The sequence below is a fragment of the Mandrillus leucophaeus genome, unplaced genomic scaffold (genome assembly GCF_000951045.1).
Source record: "Mandrillus leucophaeus isolate KB7577 unplaced genomic scaffold, Mleu.le_1.0 Scaffold763, whole genome shotgun sequence".
Taxonomy (NCBI): domain Eukaryota; kingdom Metazoa; phylum Chordata; class Mammalia; order Primates; family Cercopithecidae; genus Mandrillus; species Mandrillus leucophaeus.
The window spans coordinates 1,186,471-1,206,259 of NW_012108286.1; the positions used below are offsets into that span (position 1 = coordinate 1,186,471).

At 34.5% G+C, this 19,789-nt stretch overlaps 1 protein-coding gene across 1 annotated transcript in view; it reads right to left on the reverse strand.

Moving 5' to 3' along the window:
- KANSL1L (KAT8 regulatory NSL complex subunit 1-like) overlaps window positions 1-19,789 on the reverse strand; it is a 139,660-nt gene that overhangs the window by 62,305 nt on the left and 57,566 nt on the right. The window contains exon 5 of the mRNA XM_011966531.1: window positions 15,542-15,663. Coding sequence (XP_011821921.1) covers window positions 15,542-15,663 — 122 coding nt within the window. The remainder of the gene's footprint in view (window positions 1-15,541; window positions 15,664-19,789) is intronic.

Sequence of the window (19,789 nt, forward strand, 5' to 3'; positions counted from 1 at the left end):
ACTCACAGTAAGGTGGTCATAACTAAAGACTTCCCTTGTATACCAGGACAATGATTAACTGAAGAGCTATACTTTATGGAAAAAACAGACCAATACCAGCACATGCTAAACTAATGGCCTCCATCTTTTCATATTACGACTTCATAGTGCATATATCCTGCCCTTCGCTTTAAAATACACTATGGAGCCAAGGAAAGTAAGTTCAAGGAATAGCAGCAAATAAGGACTTACTCAACATATAATTTGAAACTATTGTTTTAAGTCAGTAGTTTCTAACATTTCCCCCACATTCACACCATTCTCAAATTAAACTACTTAAGTAGAAATAAACTCTGAATAAAATAATTAGAATGTGCATTCCTAGGTGCCCCCCTCCACCCATACACATATACACAAATACCCACACCCACTATACTGGGTTGTATAGTGTCTCCTCAAAGTTCATGTCTACCCAGAACCTCAGAATGTAACATTATTTGGAAATACTTTGCAAATGTGATTAGTTAAGATAAGGACACACTGGATGAGGATGAGCCCTAAATCAAATCAGTGATTTCTTTACAAGAAGACACACACAAAGAACGCACGCCATGTAAAGATAGAGGCAGAGTTTGGAGTGATGTGTGTATGTCCTACAAGGAAAGTCAAGGACTGCAGGCAACCACCAGAAGCTAGGAAGAGGCAAAGAAGGATTCCCTAGAACCTTCACAGGGAGCATGGTCTTGACACCTTAATTTTGAACTTCTAGCCTCCAGAACTGTGTCATAAGAAACATCTGTTATTTTAAGCCACAAATTAGTGGCTTAAACTACAGCGGCCCTAGGAAACTAATATAGCCATAAACACATGCACTTAAGAATAAACATGTTTGCATGACTTGTAATCTCTATTTCAAGTTTCTCCTTTTCCAGTTGGAAGTTCTTTGATGAATTCAACCTATTGTAACTAAGGTAGGCAGCAACTTTTTCCATACTTTCCCTGCTACACAGAGTCCTTCCAATATCTGAATTTATCACCTCTTTTATCCTTGATAGTACTGGGAGATACAAATGTGTCACACATTCAGACAACTCAATGGCATTTAGGATGGCAGTAATCAAAATTGGGTGGATCACGAGGACAGGAGATCGAGACTATCCTATCATGGTGAAACCCCGTCTCTACTAAACATACAAAAAATTTAGCCAGGCGAGGTGGCGGGCATCTGTAGTCCCAGCTACTCGGGAGGCTGAGGCAGTAAAATGGCATAAACCCGGGAGACGGAGCTTGCAGTGAGCCAAATCGTGCCACTGCACTCCAGCCTGGGCGACAGAACGAGACTCTGTCTCAAAAAAAAAAAAAAAAAAAAAAAAGAAACTAATAAAAAATAAGTAAGAGCATTACTTATCCTCCAATTGCCAAAAGTAAATACCTCTCTCAAATGATCATATAGATCAAGATCTGGCATACCTGGTATAGAGAAAACAGTGCCTAGACCATTTCCCTTACTCTGGGTAATAAGTAGAGAAACTACACCTCTTACTCAAAAATGCAAGTCTCTTCAACTCTAACAATAAGAAAATGTGTTGTAGTACACACTGTAAAATGACATTCTTTACAAATAAGATGTGGTATCTAAAAAAATTAAGGCCGGCTGCAGTGGCTCATGCCTGTAATCCCAGCACTTTGGGAGGCCAAGGCAAGCAGATCACCTGGGGTCAGGAATTCGAGACCAGCCTAGCCAGCATGGTGAAATCCTGTCTCTACTAGAAATACAAAATTTAGCCAGGTGTGATGGCAGGCACCTGTAATCCTAGCTGAAGCACGAAAATCACTTGAATCCAGGAGACGGAGGATGCAGTGAGCTGAGATCACACCACTGTACTCCAGTCTGGGCAACAAGAGCGAGACTCCGTCTCAAAAAGAAAATCTGAGATTCATCTTATTGTAGCGACTAAAGTGGGAAATATGTATTTTAAGTATAAAAAGCTTCAGATATAATATTAACTGAAAAAGGTATAAAATTACTTCTAATAGATCTCAACTATGAAAAGCTATATTAAAAAGATGGCAAGAAAATATACTCTGAGCAATATAGTGATTTCTTTTTTTTTTTTTTTTCTTTTCTCTTTTTTGAGACACAGTCTTGCTTTGTCACCAGGCTGGAGTGCAGTGATGATCTCGGATAACTGCAACCTCCACCTCCCAGGTTCAAGCGATTCTCCTGCCTGAGCCTCCCAAGTAGCTGGGACTACAGGTGTGTGCCACCACGCCCAGATAATTTTTGTATTTTTTAGTAGAGACACGGCTTCATCATGTTGGCCAGGATGGTCTCAATCTCTTCACCTCATGATCCACCCACCTGTCCTCCTCTCCTCCCTCCCCTCCTCTTCCCTTCACTCCTACCTCCTCCCCTCTTCTCCGCTTCTTCCCTCCTCCCTCCTCTCTCCCAAAGTTCTGGGATTACAGGCATAAGCCACCAGGCCCAGACTTTTTTTTCTCTTTTATTAGGATGTCTAATACATTTTGAAATGGCTTTTGAAAATAAAAGAGACTTACGAGACATAGTAACCAAATGTAATTTATGGACTTTGGATACTGGTTTTAACAAATTAATTGTAAAAAGATAATTTTGAGACAACTGCAGAAATTTGAATATGGATAGAGAATGTCAAAACTAACAAATTATGGTTAACAGTATTAAATCTGATAATAAAGTGGTATGTTAAAAGGCTTATCAATGAAATATAAAGAACTATTTACAGTTAAAATAACCATCACTAGAAACTGCTTTACAAACGCCTAGAAAAAGAAAGTGTGTGTCAGGAAAAGGAATAAAAGAATTAGCAAAATTTTGAAAACTGTTAAAGCTGAGAATATGTGGGTTCACTTTACTATGCTTTCTATATGTCTGAAGTTTTCCACAATAAAAGTAGATGGAGAAAACGCCAATTTATTATAGAACTACCTGTCATTCTTATCTCTGGCTCTTAACTTAAAGTGGGATGTTTTAATACACAAAGGCAAAAAGATGAGGAAACCGATAGCCATACTTTTCTACTTGATAATTGAGACATAAAGTTTGTCAAATATTTGTCTGATCTGAGACACTTACAGATAATTACTATTTTATATTTTAAGGAAAACAAAAACACAAAAAAACTTGAATAAAAGCTAAAATATTTTTCAAAATCCCATCTTCTCAACAGAAATACAGTTTTCATTTATACCCTTCAAATCTTTTTTCTATAAAATCATATTGTACTATAATTTTAATGTCCTGATTTTTCCACTTAACATTCCAATATAAGCATGTTTCCATATGATTATACATTTTCTACATACATAATTTTGTATAGTTACATGATATTAGATCTAGTGGTTGTATCACAATTTGTTAATATATTCTCTTATATAAGATTAGGTTTTAGGCTTATAAGAGTATAAAGGAAAAAGTAAACTATGTATATAATATGTATCATAATTAAATATTAATCATTATTAAAATATTGTCATTCACAGGAATCCAAAATTATACTGAAAACATCAACTTAGAATATGCTTCTAACAAACAATGTTATCTCATAACTGAGAAGTGACTATTGAAAATATTGCGGGTAAAAAAAATTACTTTTATGTGATTAGTTTGCCAGCCTAACTGCAGTTTTTCAATTATGATATCCAATTAAGAAATGATAGTTGCATTTCACACAAGATAATTATCATTAGTAGAAATAAATAGCATGGCAATAATTCATTGGAATTTAATTTCATGTCATATTCTGGGACTCATTAAAGCAAAAACAAAACAATGACAAAAATCTAGACACTATTTCAAGTAGGAATTCACTTTCTGAAAGATAATACCCCATGGGATAAACAAGGATTAATTTATAACATTTTATCTTCATTTTAGAGTATGAGATCTGAAAACCAAAAACTATCCCTATGATAATAAAATGTAATGCTTCATTTGTTTAAAGACTCAATCTTCTTAGTTGCACAGTTCCTGGTGAGTCATCTGAGACCATACTGCCAAGATTAATAAAGCTAAAAAAAAAAAAACTCTGACATTTTTCTAGGAGATATTGTTATTAAAAGATAATAGTAATCAATAAATAGCAAGTGTGCAAACATGCCCTGGGAAATAATTAACCAGGTACGTTTACTTTAAATGCACTGTGAGGACAGATCATTACAATTAATACTTAAATTATGAAGAATTCATATTTAAGCATGAATACTTAAATACTTAAGAGAATTATATCAAATAGAAGTTCTATATGATCCACAAAAATTAGTAAACAAACAGAATGAGGCTAACCTTTAAAAATTAAAAATTTAAATGTCTCCTAATTATATACAAAAATTATGATATAATGTGATATAAAGCTATAATAAGCATGCTTTATTAGAAGAACTGTAATATTTCATTTATGAGGTTACTTATCTGGCAACATCAACTATGTATATAGAATGTAGCTGAAATTTTTTAAAGGCCTTTAAATAACAAAAAGAGATCTCAGTAAGTCTATGCATGAAAGTTCACTCCTGTTTCTTTCTTTCTTTTCTTTTTTTTTGAGACAGGGTCTTGCTCTGTCACCTAGGTGCAGTGCAGTGGCATGGTCACGGCTCCCTGCAGCACTGACCTCCCGGGACCAAGCAATCCTCCCACCTCAGCATCCCAAGCAGCTGAGACTGCACGCATCAACACATCTGGCTCACTTTTTTTTTTTTTTTTTTGTAGGGATGGAGTCTTCCTATGTTGCCCAAGCTGGGTTTCAACTCCTGGTGATCCTCCTGCATCAGCTTCTCAAATTATTGGAATTAACAGGCATGAGCCACCATGCCTGGCCATCCTCCTGTTACTTTTAAGAGAGGCCTTCTCTCTTACTTGCAGATTTTTTTAAATGTCTCTTATTACAGAGACATCTGTGTCATCTATCACATTGGTTATCTGATTTTCTAGTCCAAAGTCAAATTATGAAGAGAAGCAGAACTACAGGAGACAGCCACGAGAGCAACAAATAGAATATCAATCTGACGATAGGGAAGAAAAAATATGTTAAGTACAAAATATTCCTTATGAATGCTGAGTACGGGCAAAAAATCATGAACATTTCATTCATTCAACAAATATTAATTCATGCCCATGATGTGACTCTCTGATCCAAGTGCTAAGGAAAATAACAGTTAAGTAAGATAGACCAAAAAATTCTTACTTTCCTGAAGCTTACATTCAAGTCCAGAAAGACAAATAAGCAAGTAAAAAATTAACAAAATAATATCACATTTGTTATCTCATTTGATCTTCACAACACAACCCAGAAAACAGGCTGTTATCATTCTATCTGTGATTCAGATTGCTGTGCAGGATCACAATACTACCAATTGGTCAATTTGGGATTGAACTGTGATCTAATTCCAAAGTAATATTCTTAACAATGAAAATTTTCTTCATAGCACTTGATCAAGGTTTAAAATTATACATCTGTGTGATCATTTAGGTAGTGTCATTTTTTTTCACAACTAGACTTTATATTACAAGGACAGAAATTCCATTTGGTTTTGTTCATTACCATATACCTGGTACCCAATCCAAATGCCTGGCACACAGAAGTCACTCAGTAGGTACTTGTTGATTATTCAGTGAATTGTTTTATAGGTATACAGCTATTTATCTCAGTAGCCCCTGAGAATGTGATCATGGTGATGAACCTGAGTTATCAAAAAACTTAAGTTCAGCTCTTTCCCATCTTGCAAGATGGCAGGTGAAAAAGTCGAGAAGCCGGATACTAAGGAGAAGAAACCTGAAGGCAAGAAGGCTGACGCTAGTGGCAAGGTGAAAATGGGTAACTTCAAGGCTAAAAATCCAAAGGCCGAAATCCTGTCCTTGTCAGAAGAATTGGCAGATACTCCCAATCTGCTATGTATTCTAGGAAAAGACATGTATAAAAGGAAATACTCACCCTCTAAATCCAAGATTGAAAACAGAAAGGAGAAGTTTCTTGCAGCCATTAGAAAATCAGTTGGTGGTGACAAGAATAGTGGTACCCAGGTGGTTAAACTTCACAAATTGCCTTGATACTATCTTAGGGAAGACGTGCCTTGAAAGCTGTTGAGCCACAGCAAATAACTCCAAGCCAGTTAGTACGTAAGAAAACTGCAAGCCAGCTCCCAGGAGCATTCTGATCATCCTCACTGGACGCACAGAGGCAAGAAGGTGGTTTTCCTGAAGCAGGTGGGCATTGGCTTGTTACTTGTAACTGGATCTCTAGTCCTCAATCGAGTTCCTCTACAAGGAACACACCAGAAATTTGCCATCGCCACCTCCACAAAAATTGCTTTCAGCAATAGAAATCCCCAAACATCTTACTGATGCTTACTTTAAGCAGCAGCAGCTGTGGAAACCCAGACATCAGGAAGGTGGGGTTTTCAACACCAAAAAAGAGACATATGAAATTACAGAGTAGTGTAAGGTTGATCAGGAAGCTGTGGACTTGCAAATGTTACCAAAAATCAAAGCTATTCCTCAGTTCCAGGGCTACCTGCAATCTGTGTTTGCCCTGATGAACGGAATTTACCCTCACAAATGGGTGTCCTAAATTTCTTATGCAGAATCTCATTAAATGACTGATACATTTTGGGGAGAAAATTAAGTTCAGTACCACACAAAAAAGGCAATGTGTAAGACATTTTATTTAAACAATTCTTCCCAGTTTAATTGAAAAAGGAACTTAAGTGGAATCCACAATCCTCTTACTGTCATGGATACCTCTTTCCATATAGTTTCTAGGGTAGGGTTTAAAGTCATTAAGGCACATTGAGTACAGTAATTTCTCTATATTTACCAGTTCTCGATTTAGGCTAATATAAAATTATTACATACAAAAGAGCATAACAGTGATGTTATAAAGATATATACATCAGATTGGATTGGAACCTTTATGCTTTTAGTGTAATTGTTTGAAAAAATAGAATTCTTTAAAATAAATATTTAAAATGGAAGAATATTAACACTAGTAACTACTTTAGAAAATATGTTCCATTAAATTTAAAATAAAGAAGTGCGGTGTAAAATTAACACACCTGCTCAAGGTCACAAAATGTCTAAAGCAAACAAAATACATAAAAGCTGTGTATTCTCATAACTACTTTGCCCTCAAGCCACTAAATTATAAAAACATTACAACTGATTAAAAATAAAAAGTTAAAATTTTGGGGGGAGGGGTGCAGGGGAGATTAAAAGTCTCAAGATGGTCTTTTGAGGAGACAGATTTTGTATGAGAATAAAACCTAACAGTGTTTTTATGCTGATTTTTAGAGTGCTTGATTTAGTTACAGAGTCCCATACAAACGAAGTAGACCAAAGGCAAGAAAGAAAACAACTTCCCAAGAGATGATGGAAAAATAGATCGTGCCTCAGTGACTCCTAGTAACTGTATAATGAGTGTCTTTAGTAACAGCTGGCCTACTGTGCCATCTACACAGTTGTGTGCGAAGGGATACCTACAAATGCCCCCAAATCCTTACCCTAATTCAGGTCCACATTGAAGCACTTGTTTTTAAAGAGTAAGAATAGCTGAATCAATGACTAGTATACTATCTAAGATAAGAAATAAATAAGACTATATCTAAAAGTTTAATATACTTTATGTCCTCACATTAAAATATCAATGGCTAACATTATTAGGCTGTTTCTTACATGCCAGGTTTTGTTCTGAGTTTTTATAAATGCTATTTCATTTACTTCTCACACAACCATACACTGTTTCCCAATACCTGGTATGTTTACTGTAAGCCATACATTTGAACTCTTCGTCAGTGATCTGTTGAGTAGCATACTACATTTTAACAGGCCCAGCATTTACCCTTCAAGATAATATTACTGTAGAAATTGGATTAGAGGGGACACTGAGTGATTGACAAATGTGGGTTAAGACTTTATAAATTTTTTGGAACAGAGAATATAAGTATTTAGGCACCATAATAATTTTAAGATTATGTAAAACAAAGTATATATTATCACGGTAAATTACCAAATGTCCTGCTTTGTTGTTTTTTGGGTTTTTTTGAGATAGGGTCTCACTCTGTCACCAAGGCGGAAGTACAGTGGCATGATCATGGCTCACTACAGCCTCAACTGTCCTGACTCAAGAGATCCTCCCACCTCAGCTTCCTGAATAGCTGGGACTACAGGTGTGCACCACCATGCCCAGCTAATTTTAAAAAATTTTTGTAGAGATGGGGTCTCACTATATTGTTCAGGCTGGTGTCAAACTCCTGGGCTCAAGCCATTCTCCTGCCCAGCCTCCCAAAGTCTTGGGATTACAGGCATGAGCCACCATGCCCAGCCATGTTATTTTTAAATATACCTTTTTACCTGTATCTATAAACATTCTGCAACTTCCTATTATATTGCTACTATAATATCTAATGTTTGTATTAATTTACACATTTCAGCTCAGTGTGTACCTCAAAATTCATAACTAAATTTAAGAGTGCTTTTCAGGTCACAGAGGACAATTAAAATAACTGTAACTATTGGTCCTTTCCTTTAGACATTTTTCATTGCCTTCTAAAAGTATGTAAGATGACTTTTTTCAGGAAAGACAGAACAGACATCTGAGATTAAGACAGATTTGACAGATAAAGGGTAAGAATTATAAACTCAACAACTAGATCAGTCCCCATCACCAAATTTTAAGGTAACATGAAATAAGATTTAGTATTTTGTTTCCATACCTACAAACTAAATACCACATTCCTGTGGGACTAGTCAAATTTTGTTCATAGGTTTAGGATGAATAATGTCATTTAAGTATTTTTTCAAAACTATGAAGGCAAATGTGACTTCCTATGTGACTACTTTCTATTTATCCTTTTTGAAGTATATAGTTTATATCCTATTTTTCTTAACCTTTTAAAAAATACAAAATATAAGATACTTATGCATAAGTACTTAAAGCATTTATCTCATGTTTAGCTTGTAAATATGAAGCAATAACTCCCCTTACTCTTCCACTTTCCCATAACCACCACTCAAAGGTCAAGAAACAGAACACTATTAGCACTCAGGAAATGCCCCTCTTATGTGAAGCTCTTCTATTATACTTAATTTAGGAATAATGAAAGCCAAATCAGTACTTTTTACTGAGATCCTGAATAATTCAAGCACCTCAGTACAATTTGAATCCATTTTATCCTTCTGACCTCTATGTTATTGCTGTTATAGACTCTTTTTAGCCCCACTAGACTTATTTTACTACTGTTCACTTACACATGCCCATATGGTTACTTACCATTCTGTTCTTCAACCCTTCTTCATCTCAAATTTTCCATCCAGATAATATACTACTGCCCAAAGTATATCCTTTATGTTTAGAGTCTACTAATCTACTCTCTCAGCCTTGGTTTGTCTCCAAATGTTTGTCCTTCACACTCAGACTTGAAAGATGATTTCTCTGTGTATAGAGTTTCTAGGTAAATGGTTATTTTCTTTCAACATACTAATGGTACCACTCCACTGTACTCTGGCTCCTATTGTTACCATTGAGAAGTCAGCTGTCAGTCTATATTTCAATTAAGATTATGTCTTTCTCCCACTTCTGGTTGCTTTTGGACATTCCATTTATCTTTGTTTTTTCACATTTCCTCTATGTCAAGAGGTAGATTTCTTTTTAGTTGTCCTGATCCAAAATCTGTGTTTGGCTTCCTGAATGTGGTGTCTTTCATCAGTTCAAGTAATTTTTCAGTCACTCTCTCTTCAAATATTTCTTCTATTTCATTCTATAGTGCTTCTTCCACATCTCCAACTAAGTGTCATATTAGGCCTTCTCACTATATTCTCTACATTTTAAAATGACTCTTCTGTATTTTCCATTGTTTCATATCTTTTGCTACATTTTGGAACTTTTCTTCTGGTACTTCTTCTATGTCACACATTCTCTCTTCAATTGTGTCCAGTTTGCTGCAGAAACCACTTACTTAGTTATCATATTCAGTATTTTTAAGAAGTCTTACTTAGCCTTTTTCCAAATATGCTTATGTCACTTGATATAGTTTGTTCCCTGCTGGTATTTTAGGCCTATCTTTTATTTCTATAATCAGGCTACCATTTTAAAGTGATCGGTGTTTGATAATTCTAATGTCTGAAAACTTTATGATCTTTTTCTGCTGTCTGTTATGTGCTCCTTATTCTTACTCTTCTTGCTCTGTCTCCTTATGTTTGGTTATATTTCACTGTTTGTTAACCCCTGCCCTTGGCAAATTATTCATGAGAATTTCCCAACGCTAAAAAAGAAGGTGCCTTCCTCCAGAGGAAATCTGCATTTGCCTCTGCCATTCCAGAACCATTTAAAACTAGCGATCTCTTGGATCACTCATTGATGCAAATTTGGACTGAAAATCCATGTAAAAAGTCTCCACCATGATTAGCCATCTCAAAGATAGGCTTTTTTTTTTTTTTAACCTTCTGCTCTGCTTAGCCCCAAGGCAAATCTCCCTATGGTCCCTAGTAGTGGAGAAAGGGAAACAGTTTTACTTCTAATTTACCTTTACTGTAATGGCATAGCCCCTGAAAGAGAATGGTCCCTACTAAATACAAGGATTTTATTTCATCTTCCTGCCATGGGCAGAGCCTAGGGCTTCGACCTAGGTTATTTATTTATTTATTTATTTTTTTGAGACACTCTGTCACCCAGGCTGAAGGGCAGTGGCACGATCTTGGCTCACTGCAACCTCTGACTCCTGGATTCAAGAGATTCTCGTGCCTCAGCCTCCCTAGTAGCTAGGACTACAGGCATGCATCACCACACCTGGCTAATTTTTGTATTTTTAGTAGAGGCGGGGTTTTGCCATGTTGGCCAGGATAGTCTTGAACTCCTGGCCTCAAGTCATTTGCCCATCTTGGCTTTCCAAAGTGCTGGGATTACAGGCATCAGCCATCTCAACCAGCCTGATTTACCTTTAATCTATTAAAACTTCAGCTTGATTTTGCTGGATTTAGTTTTAGTTTCTCTCCTCTCTTCCCCCAAAATATATCAAAACTTCAATTTAATTTTGTCTAAATTTAGCCTCAAAAAAAGCAGACTGCTGTGATTTGCTTACTTTTTGAGCTCTGGCTTTCTCTTAGCTTTTGGCTTGGCAATTAACATTTGCTAATTTCTCATTTTTGAAATAAACAAAATTTTAAAACAGAATTATCACATAATCCAGCAATTTCACTTCTAGAATACCCAAAACAATTAAAAGCAGGGACTCAAACAGATATTTGTTCATCCATGTTAATAGCAGCCTTGTTCATAATAGCCAAGAGACAGAGGCAATCAAATATCTATCCACAGATCAAATGTTGTCTATATAAAAATAGAGTATTATTCAGCCTTAAAAAGGGAATTTTGACACACAGGCTACAACGTAAATAAATTCTGATACTATGGTAAGTAAAATAAGTTTGTCACAAAAGGACAAACACTGTGTGATCCACTTATAAGGTACCTAGAGTAGTCAAATTCATATAGAAGGTAAAGTGGGAGCTGCCAGAAGCTGACAGCAAAGAAGAATGGGAAGTTATTGTTTAGTGGGTACAGAGTTTCAGTTTGAGAAGATAAGAAAAGTTCTGAAGATGGATGGTGGTGATGATTATACAACATTTTGATTGTATTTAATGCCATTAAACTTACATTTAAAAATAGTCAAAATGGTACATTTTTGTTACGTATGTTTTATAATTTTGAAAAATATTTAGAGTTTTCTTACCTACTCATTTGTTATAAATACATAAACACATTAATAGTATTTATATGCTTCTGTGAAGTATTTATATGCTTAACAAGGACGTCTTCAGAAAGTGCTTTGTGGTTTAACTGTCAAGTCTGAAATACCATTAAATAGACTAAGCCCTTACTCATATAAACATTTGAATCTGAAAGATGTTTTCTTCATATAGAACTATGTGAAGGAAAAATAACAAAGGTATTGGAAAATAGCAAGACATAAGAAATAAAATTAGGCCTCATTTGATATTCTACTCCCAGTGTCAAAAGGCTCATAGAGATACATTTCACATTACTTCAATCCAGATATCTTTGAATCAAAGCTATTTCATATAATGCTATAATATAAAATTGTATCTCCAATTAATTTAAAAAATCTATAGTAATATTCTCAAACATGAGTAATACTTAAAAACTTAGATTTGTAGAATTTCACTACTATGTATTTATTTTATAAAAAGTTCAATTAGAGAATATTTTAAAAGTTGAATTCTTAACTAGTTGTATAAGCATCAATTAAGTACTTTTCATTATAAACATATTTACAGTTAAGGGATTAAAAAAAAAACTTCTTATAAACCACTAACACCCTTTCCTAGGGGTGGTTACTCAGGCTCCAAAAATAAAGAAGGGGACAGGAGAGGAGGGGAGGGAAAATGAGAAGGAAGAAGGGAAAAGGAAAAATGTTTTGCTTGTCAAAGCTCCTCAGGCTCCCTTTACCACTCTTAACTAGTCTATTATCACCTTAGAAATAAATGCATCCACACCTATCTTAATCTATTTCACACTACTTTTAAAGAACAGGCATATTTTCTGTAATAAGATCCCTCCATAACTTTGTGATAAGGTGTTTCTACATTTCTCACCTGTGGCTCCTTCCTTTCCCTTTATTTTAATAAAGATGCTTAAATTTCCTCCATCTTAAAAACAAAAATATTTTCTGTGACTTTGTATGTCCCTTTTATCATGGCCTTTAAAATCAGTGGCCTTGAAGGGTAATCTTGACTCCCTCTCTCCACTTCTTCTCCAATTCTCTTTTTAATTCATTCTTACCTCTTTCTCCATCCTGCTCTTGTCAAAGTCTCTCTTGCCAAAGTCTCAACTCATTACCGAAAAAACCAACAGATATTTTCAGTACTCTCTTTGGCATATGAAACAATAGACCATGTTTCCTCAAAATTTGCTACTTTTCCTTCACTGTTACTCTTCTTCTTATCTGCAATAGAGTCTAGTTTCTATGTTTCTGGTTAAATAGATTTATAGACTTTTTTATACATATTTATACATTTATACAATTTATGGCATCTTTACAAAACATTTTAATGAAATCAGGAGTCAGGAGTATCCCCCAAAATCTTTTGTTTTACATGGTAGTTTGCTGGTTATCTGGTAACAAAGCATTTATAAAGAACTATTAAACTTAAAGATAAACTATGCATTTTAGATAACTATCAATTGTTCTAAATTTGATCACTCTCTCTTTGATAAAAAGTAGATAAAGTATTACACTATCGAGAAAATGTTAGAAAATAAATACCTTTCCTGCAAGGAAAATATGATATTTTGACAAAAAATGAGAAAATAAATGCTTTTTGAAATACACATTATGTAGCAACTATTTTAAAAAGAGTTCATTGTTGCCAAAAATGTCATTAATTAAAACATATCAGCACACTTCAGAAATATGAAAAACAAAATTATCTGCTTTTAAATCTATCAAAACATTTTCATAGGTTCTGAACTTGTTAAAACTTTCGAAAGCAAATCTTTTCAATTAGTCTGCAGCAACAACTAATTGACTTGAGGAAAGACAGTATTCAGTAGCTGATTTCAACAAAAACCTTTGAACTACTAGTAGACAGAATTAAAAAAACGTAATTTAGTAAGCATGGCCAATTTTCCATTTCTTTCATTTGGATCTACATATCTTTATGAGGTATCTTTTTCAAGTGTAACAGTTATTAAAAGCCAGTATTCAAACAACTACACACAATTCCATTTTTATTACATAGTATTTTATTAAGTAGTTACACGTTTCACCAACCAGACTGAGTTATTTACAAGTGAAGATTTCTGTCTTCATATTTGTGTCCCTAGGACTTTGACTATGTGGCATACAATAAATAGTTATGCAATCAATGTTCTGCAAATGAATGACCAGAAATACAGGCAAGTATATTAAAATGAAAATTCACAAACACATGAACACACACATGTAACTATGTGTGCAACTGTGTACTACTTGATTAGGTAAACAAAGTATTATCTAAAATGGGATTAGCCCCAAATCACAATGCTTACACACCAATTTGATGTGTTTTATGGGTCAGCTTAAAATTCATTCACATACATTCTGACTTTCCTAATTAGGATATGTTCTCATAAATGAAAATATCATAGTTATCCCATACTATATGACAGAATCTTTACTTTCAACATGTTTTATCATTGATATGAGGAATGAATATAAAGTCGAGAAAAAATAAAGCAAAACCAATAGAACTGTTCCCACGATAGAACAATGGATACATAACTCAATATAAATAAAACAGTAAATTAAAGATTAGATGTTCAAAATAACCAATTGGAAATAAAAATCAAACGTCAGCTTTTTATTTATTATTATTTATTTATTTATTTATTTTTTGGAAACAGAGTCTTGCTCTGTCGCCCAGGCTGGAGTGCAGTGGCGCGATCTTGGCTCACTGCAGCCTCCATCTCCCAGGTTCCAGTGATTCTTGTGCCTCAGGCTCTTGAGTAGCTGGAACTACAGGAGCGCACCACCACACCTGGCTAATTTTTTGTATTTTTATAGAGACGAGGTTTCTCCATGTTGGCCAGGCTGATCTCGAACTCCTGAGCTCACGTAATCTGCCCACCTCAGCTTTTTATTTTAAGACTTTGTTTATATCCACTAATCTCACAAAGAATTTGATGGCTACTTAGCATAATTTTCACCATGGTATAAATTTTCATTTTATGCTATATTAGAAAGTTATTAAAATCATAAATTATATAATTTTAATACAAATATTTCCCAATATAAAATTATACTTAGTTGTCTATGGAAATTAAAGCAAAGAAGCCAACATTCCAATTTTACCTGAAAAAAATTAGACAACGCACACATAAAATGATATTCTATTAGTATGTCTTCTAATTTTATCTTCAAAAGAAAAAGTTCTAAGAGAAAAGGAAACAAAATAAAGTAGAACAAATGCTGTTCCCAAAAAAGGATTAGGATTCATAGAATATAAATTTTTGCTAATATAACACAGATAAATTGCTAATAATTATCGGAGTTATTATAGTCAGATAAAAATTTACCTTATATAAAGCTAAAATACAAAATGATTAAAACTTAAGCTGAATCTAATGGGTGACAGCTACCAATCTTCTGTGCCTAAATTATATCTAGGGTCTTTTCTCTTCAAAATGCATTGCAAGGACAGCATGGAGCTCAAGAATACAAAAGCTGCAAAATGGAAGGTATCGTAAATAAGGCAGTACTTCTATAGCAAATGTTATCACTGCTATTCTTTTTTTAAGAAACATTATGAAACTTCCCAGAAATCTTTCTCCCTCATTCCTAGATTTATCATTACCTTAATTGTGTAAATTTAATATTATCAAAAAATGTATCCATGGTATACTGATTGTACTCTAGTAGTCCCTAATGTATTTTAAAAAAGTAACTATAATACTTAAAATGTCAAAACAAAATCAAAATAAGATGAAATAGGCAAAGTCAAATTTAAAAGCTAAGCTATCCCATTGATACCTACCTCCTGCAAATGCCATTAGCCAGACATTTATGGCTACAGGATTTGGAAGAGAGGGGTGATGAAGTTGGGGACAAGTTGAGAGGGGCAATCAAACTGTTGATGATCTCAGTCAACTGTGCACTCTGCAAGGAAACAGTCAACCTTTTACTACTGCTAAGCAAGAAATGTGAGTTAAAGCTCACATGTATAGTGCCAATTAATGCTTAACGTCTCATGACACGCGTTTTTATTTCAGTAAACATTTTATTAGACAGACAATTTATACAACTGATTTTTCCATTTATTACAAATAAATCTATATTTTAATTACACATTCTTTTCCATATCCTTTTTTTATTATAGTTCCTTCATCTACCCATCCCATCATCTAACACATTTGAACCCAGCTAACAGCCTTTATATAATATTTCCCTTGAGGCAGGAAAATTAATAATTAAAAATCACAGATACAATTTATTAAGTGCCTACTATGTGCCAGGCATTATATCAGGCACCACACATAGAATATTTCTAATCTTTACAACTAACCAGCAAAGAAGATAGTAATAGAGGTATTGACATCACTATTATTAATACCAGTACAGATGAGTAAATTCTAGCAAAGAAAAAAAGATTAAGTAGCTTGATCAAGGGCTATAAAGTTGGTATGAAACAGAACTAGGATTCAAATTCAGGCCTAAATCTAACAGCACACTGTTTCTCAATATTTTTCCTAATTCAAAAATATCAGGGTTTTTTCTTTTTTAGCACCTAAGATTTCACTGACATTTGTCCCAAACTTAAATATATGCAATAAATATTAAATTATTATAATATACATAAATATTATTCTCAAACAATCACAATTATAATAAGCAAAGGCCACATAAAAAGGAATAGTACATTTCTACAAAAGAATGACAACTATTTTCATTACACCCGTAATTCATCATAGAAGAACTGGAAAATATACAGACATTTTAAAAATGAAAAGAGAGTCATCTGTAATTATACTTCAAAGAGAAAACCAGAGCTAACATTTAGGTATATATTTCTCCCTCCAGACTAAGTTTCCTGCGTATATGTAAACATGAGTGTACATTCAACTTGCACACATATACTTTTAATTAAATCAGGCTACATCAATTTTTTAAAACCTAGTTTTCCTACTTAATATAGTGTGACTAACTTTTTAAAACATACAGACGTAGTTCAACATTTTCAATACTGCAAGATACTCTATTGTGAAATAAAGGGGTATATGGAATAATTAGTTTAGAATGCATCATTTGTATGAAACTAATAACATGCTATTAGAAATGAGACTAAATAATATAATAAAGACTAATATTTCATCCCTTCAAAAAGTCTTTCATGAGAAAGACCTTGAAATGTTTTCATCATTTATTTTCAAGATAATATGCACCTAATGATGTCATTTTAAAAATTATTACTCAGTTTTTAGATTAAAGCTCATTTTTAAAATCACCAATAGAAATGGATTCTTCATCCATTTAGCAAGTAATCATTAGTTTAATCATGCAAATAAATTCTGAAGTATCTCATATCTTCTGACTGGAAACGCTAAAACACTCCTGCGATTGTTCCACCTCCAAAAAACATCATCTAAAATCTTTTAAGCCACTGGAAGTCGCTAGTTGGATATATGTGAATAATGGGCCAGGAAGGGGGAAATTACAATCCCTATCTTTACCCTAAGAATCAGCCTACTCTGGCCCAATAAAATCTCGCATACCTGAGTCATATGGGGGAATACAGGGAATAGAAAAGTCACAGAGAAAATGTGAATGAGAAAAGTAAAATTAAGAGAAGCATAATTTGAACTCTGAAAACAAAAACTAATCAACTGTAAGTTAAAACACTAGCTACTCTTAACAAGATTTATAATGTAAATACACCAGTAGCAAATTCATTTTAAATCACCTAAAGCAGAAGTCCCCAACCCCCGGGCTACTGATGGGTACCTGTCCATGGCCTGTTAGAAACCAGGCTGTGGAGCAGGAGGTGGGCAGAAGGCCAGCAAGAATTACCACCTGAGCTCCGCCTCCTGTCAGACCACCCACAGCATTAGATTCTCATAGGAGCTCGAACCATACTGTGAAATCCACGTGCAAGGGATCTAGGTTGCTGCTCCTTATAAGACTCTAATGCCTGATGATCTGAGGCGGAACAGTTTCATCTCAAAACCATTCCCCCACCCCCACCCTGTGGAAAAACTGTCTTCCACAAAACCAGTCCCTCATGCCAAAAATGCTGCGAACAGCTGACCTAAAGTACTAAAAATAAAGTATTAATACTTTTCAATTTATGAACTATATATTATCTAACAATGCGAGCATGTATTAATACTATGAATCAATAAGTTATTTTTTAAATGACAGTCTACAACTCAATATTGCCTTTATATGTTAACTTCCAACTCTAACAAAACTACTTTAGTCAAGTTGAAAGATTATGAGTGAACAGTTACATATCAGTAGATTATCCTAAGAAAACCATGCATAATAATGGGCTTGCTATCCCTACCACTTAACTCACTCCTAGACTATCTTCTGCAACAAGTTTTTTTGTTTGTTTCAGATAGTGTCTAGTTCTGTCATCCAGGTTAGAGTGCAGTGGTGCCATCTGGCTTACTGCAATCTCTGCCACCTGGGCTTAAGTGATCCTTCTACCTCAGCCTTCTGAGTAGCTGGGACTACAGGTGTGTGCCACCAAGGCCAGCTAATTTTCCTATTTTTGGTAGAGACGGGGTCTCCCTGTGTTGCCCAGCCTGGTCTCAAACTCTTGGGTTCAAGTGATCTGCCCACCTTGGCCTCCCAAAGTGCTGGGATTACAGGCATGAGCTACCATGCCTGGCCAACAAGTATTTAAAAACAACTTAAGCTTTTAAAACTTGGCCTATAAAAATCATTATTACCACATTTCAAGAACAAATGACTTGTTCATAGGCAATTTATTAACAACCTCTACAAGTAATTGCTGCTGCCCTTTCTGAATCTTTTTCTTCTGCTCTCCTTACATGGAGCCATTACTGCTCTCACAACTCTTGGTTCCTTATACTATCAAAGACCCCTGACAGTTCATCAGCAATGAGACCTAAAATGCTACCCAGGGCCAGCTTCATGGGCATGCAACCTGTGCACCAGGCTGAGCGCAGATGGGGGCTATGCTTGCTTAGTGCTCTACTGTCACTGTCTTTTAATTCATAACTTTTTAACAAAGGGCTCCACAATTTCATTCTGAACTAGGATCCGCAAATTAGGCAGTTCTGATGTCATCTCAGGTCCAACCTAAGAAAACTGGGGATACCAAGGAGAAAGGAAAAAGTACAAGAAATCTTTTAGAAATGAAAAATCTTAGAATTAATTTAATCAGATTACAATTTCCAATGAATTTCCAATGAATAAGTAGTGACCTAAAGATGGTGAAAGTAGATTTGACTGAGTAAGCAAATAAATTACTCTAGAATGTGAAACAACTAGGATCAAACTGAACTAGGATCAAAACAACTTGATCCTATTGAATGAGGGGAAGGAAAAGAAAGAGGAAAGTGGGAATATAGAAATATAACAAAAACTAATTTAAATCACTGCCTATATGGTCAAGTGCATTCTAATTTGACATCAGATAATTACCAAACAGCTTTCTAAATTACAAAATATTCATAAGTGCCTTGATTATACATTCCAATTAAGAAAAACTCTGGGCAATTATAAATTTAACAAATACAGGGCGGAAGAAATTATACCATATTTTGGTTTACCAGGAACAATACAGTAACCTGTATTTAGTTATTTCCTGGTATGTCAGAAAAACTCAGGAAAATTAGATGCAGGCAGGCATGAATCTATATCATTTCCCAGAGAAACAATGTAATGATGCGACTATGGTGAAGAATGGCTCAGCTTTAAAGTAAAAAAGTTCTAGAAACCGAGTTTGTTTAAGAGCCACTAAAGTCTAAATCAAAATAAATTGTTCAATTTCCAAGGACAGATATAGGATATACTGGCCAGAATAATTAAGCTTGTAGAGATATCCACAATAGAATTTAGATATCAAGGAAGGCTTTGGAATCAAAGTAATTGTTAGGAGCTTTTTCGACTTTACATTTACATAATCATTTTTTATGAAGAAATACATATTCCAATATTACCTTTCACTAAAAATCTTGATCAATAAATTAGTCAAACACCAATTAAGACATATTAACTGGTACCACTGTTCTCTCTCCTTGAAAAAAATCCAATG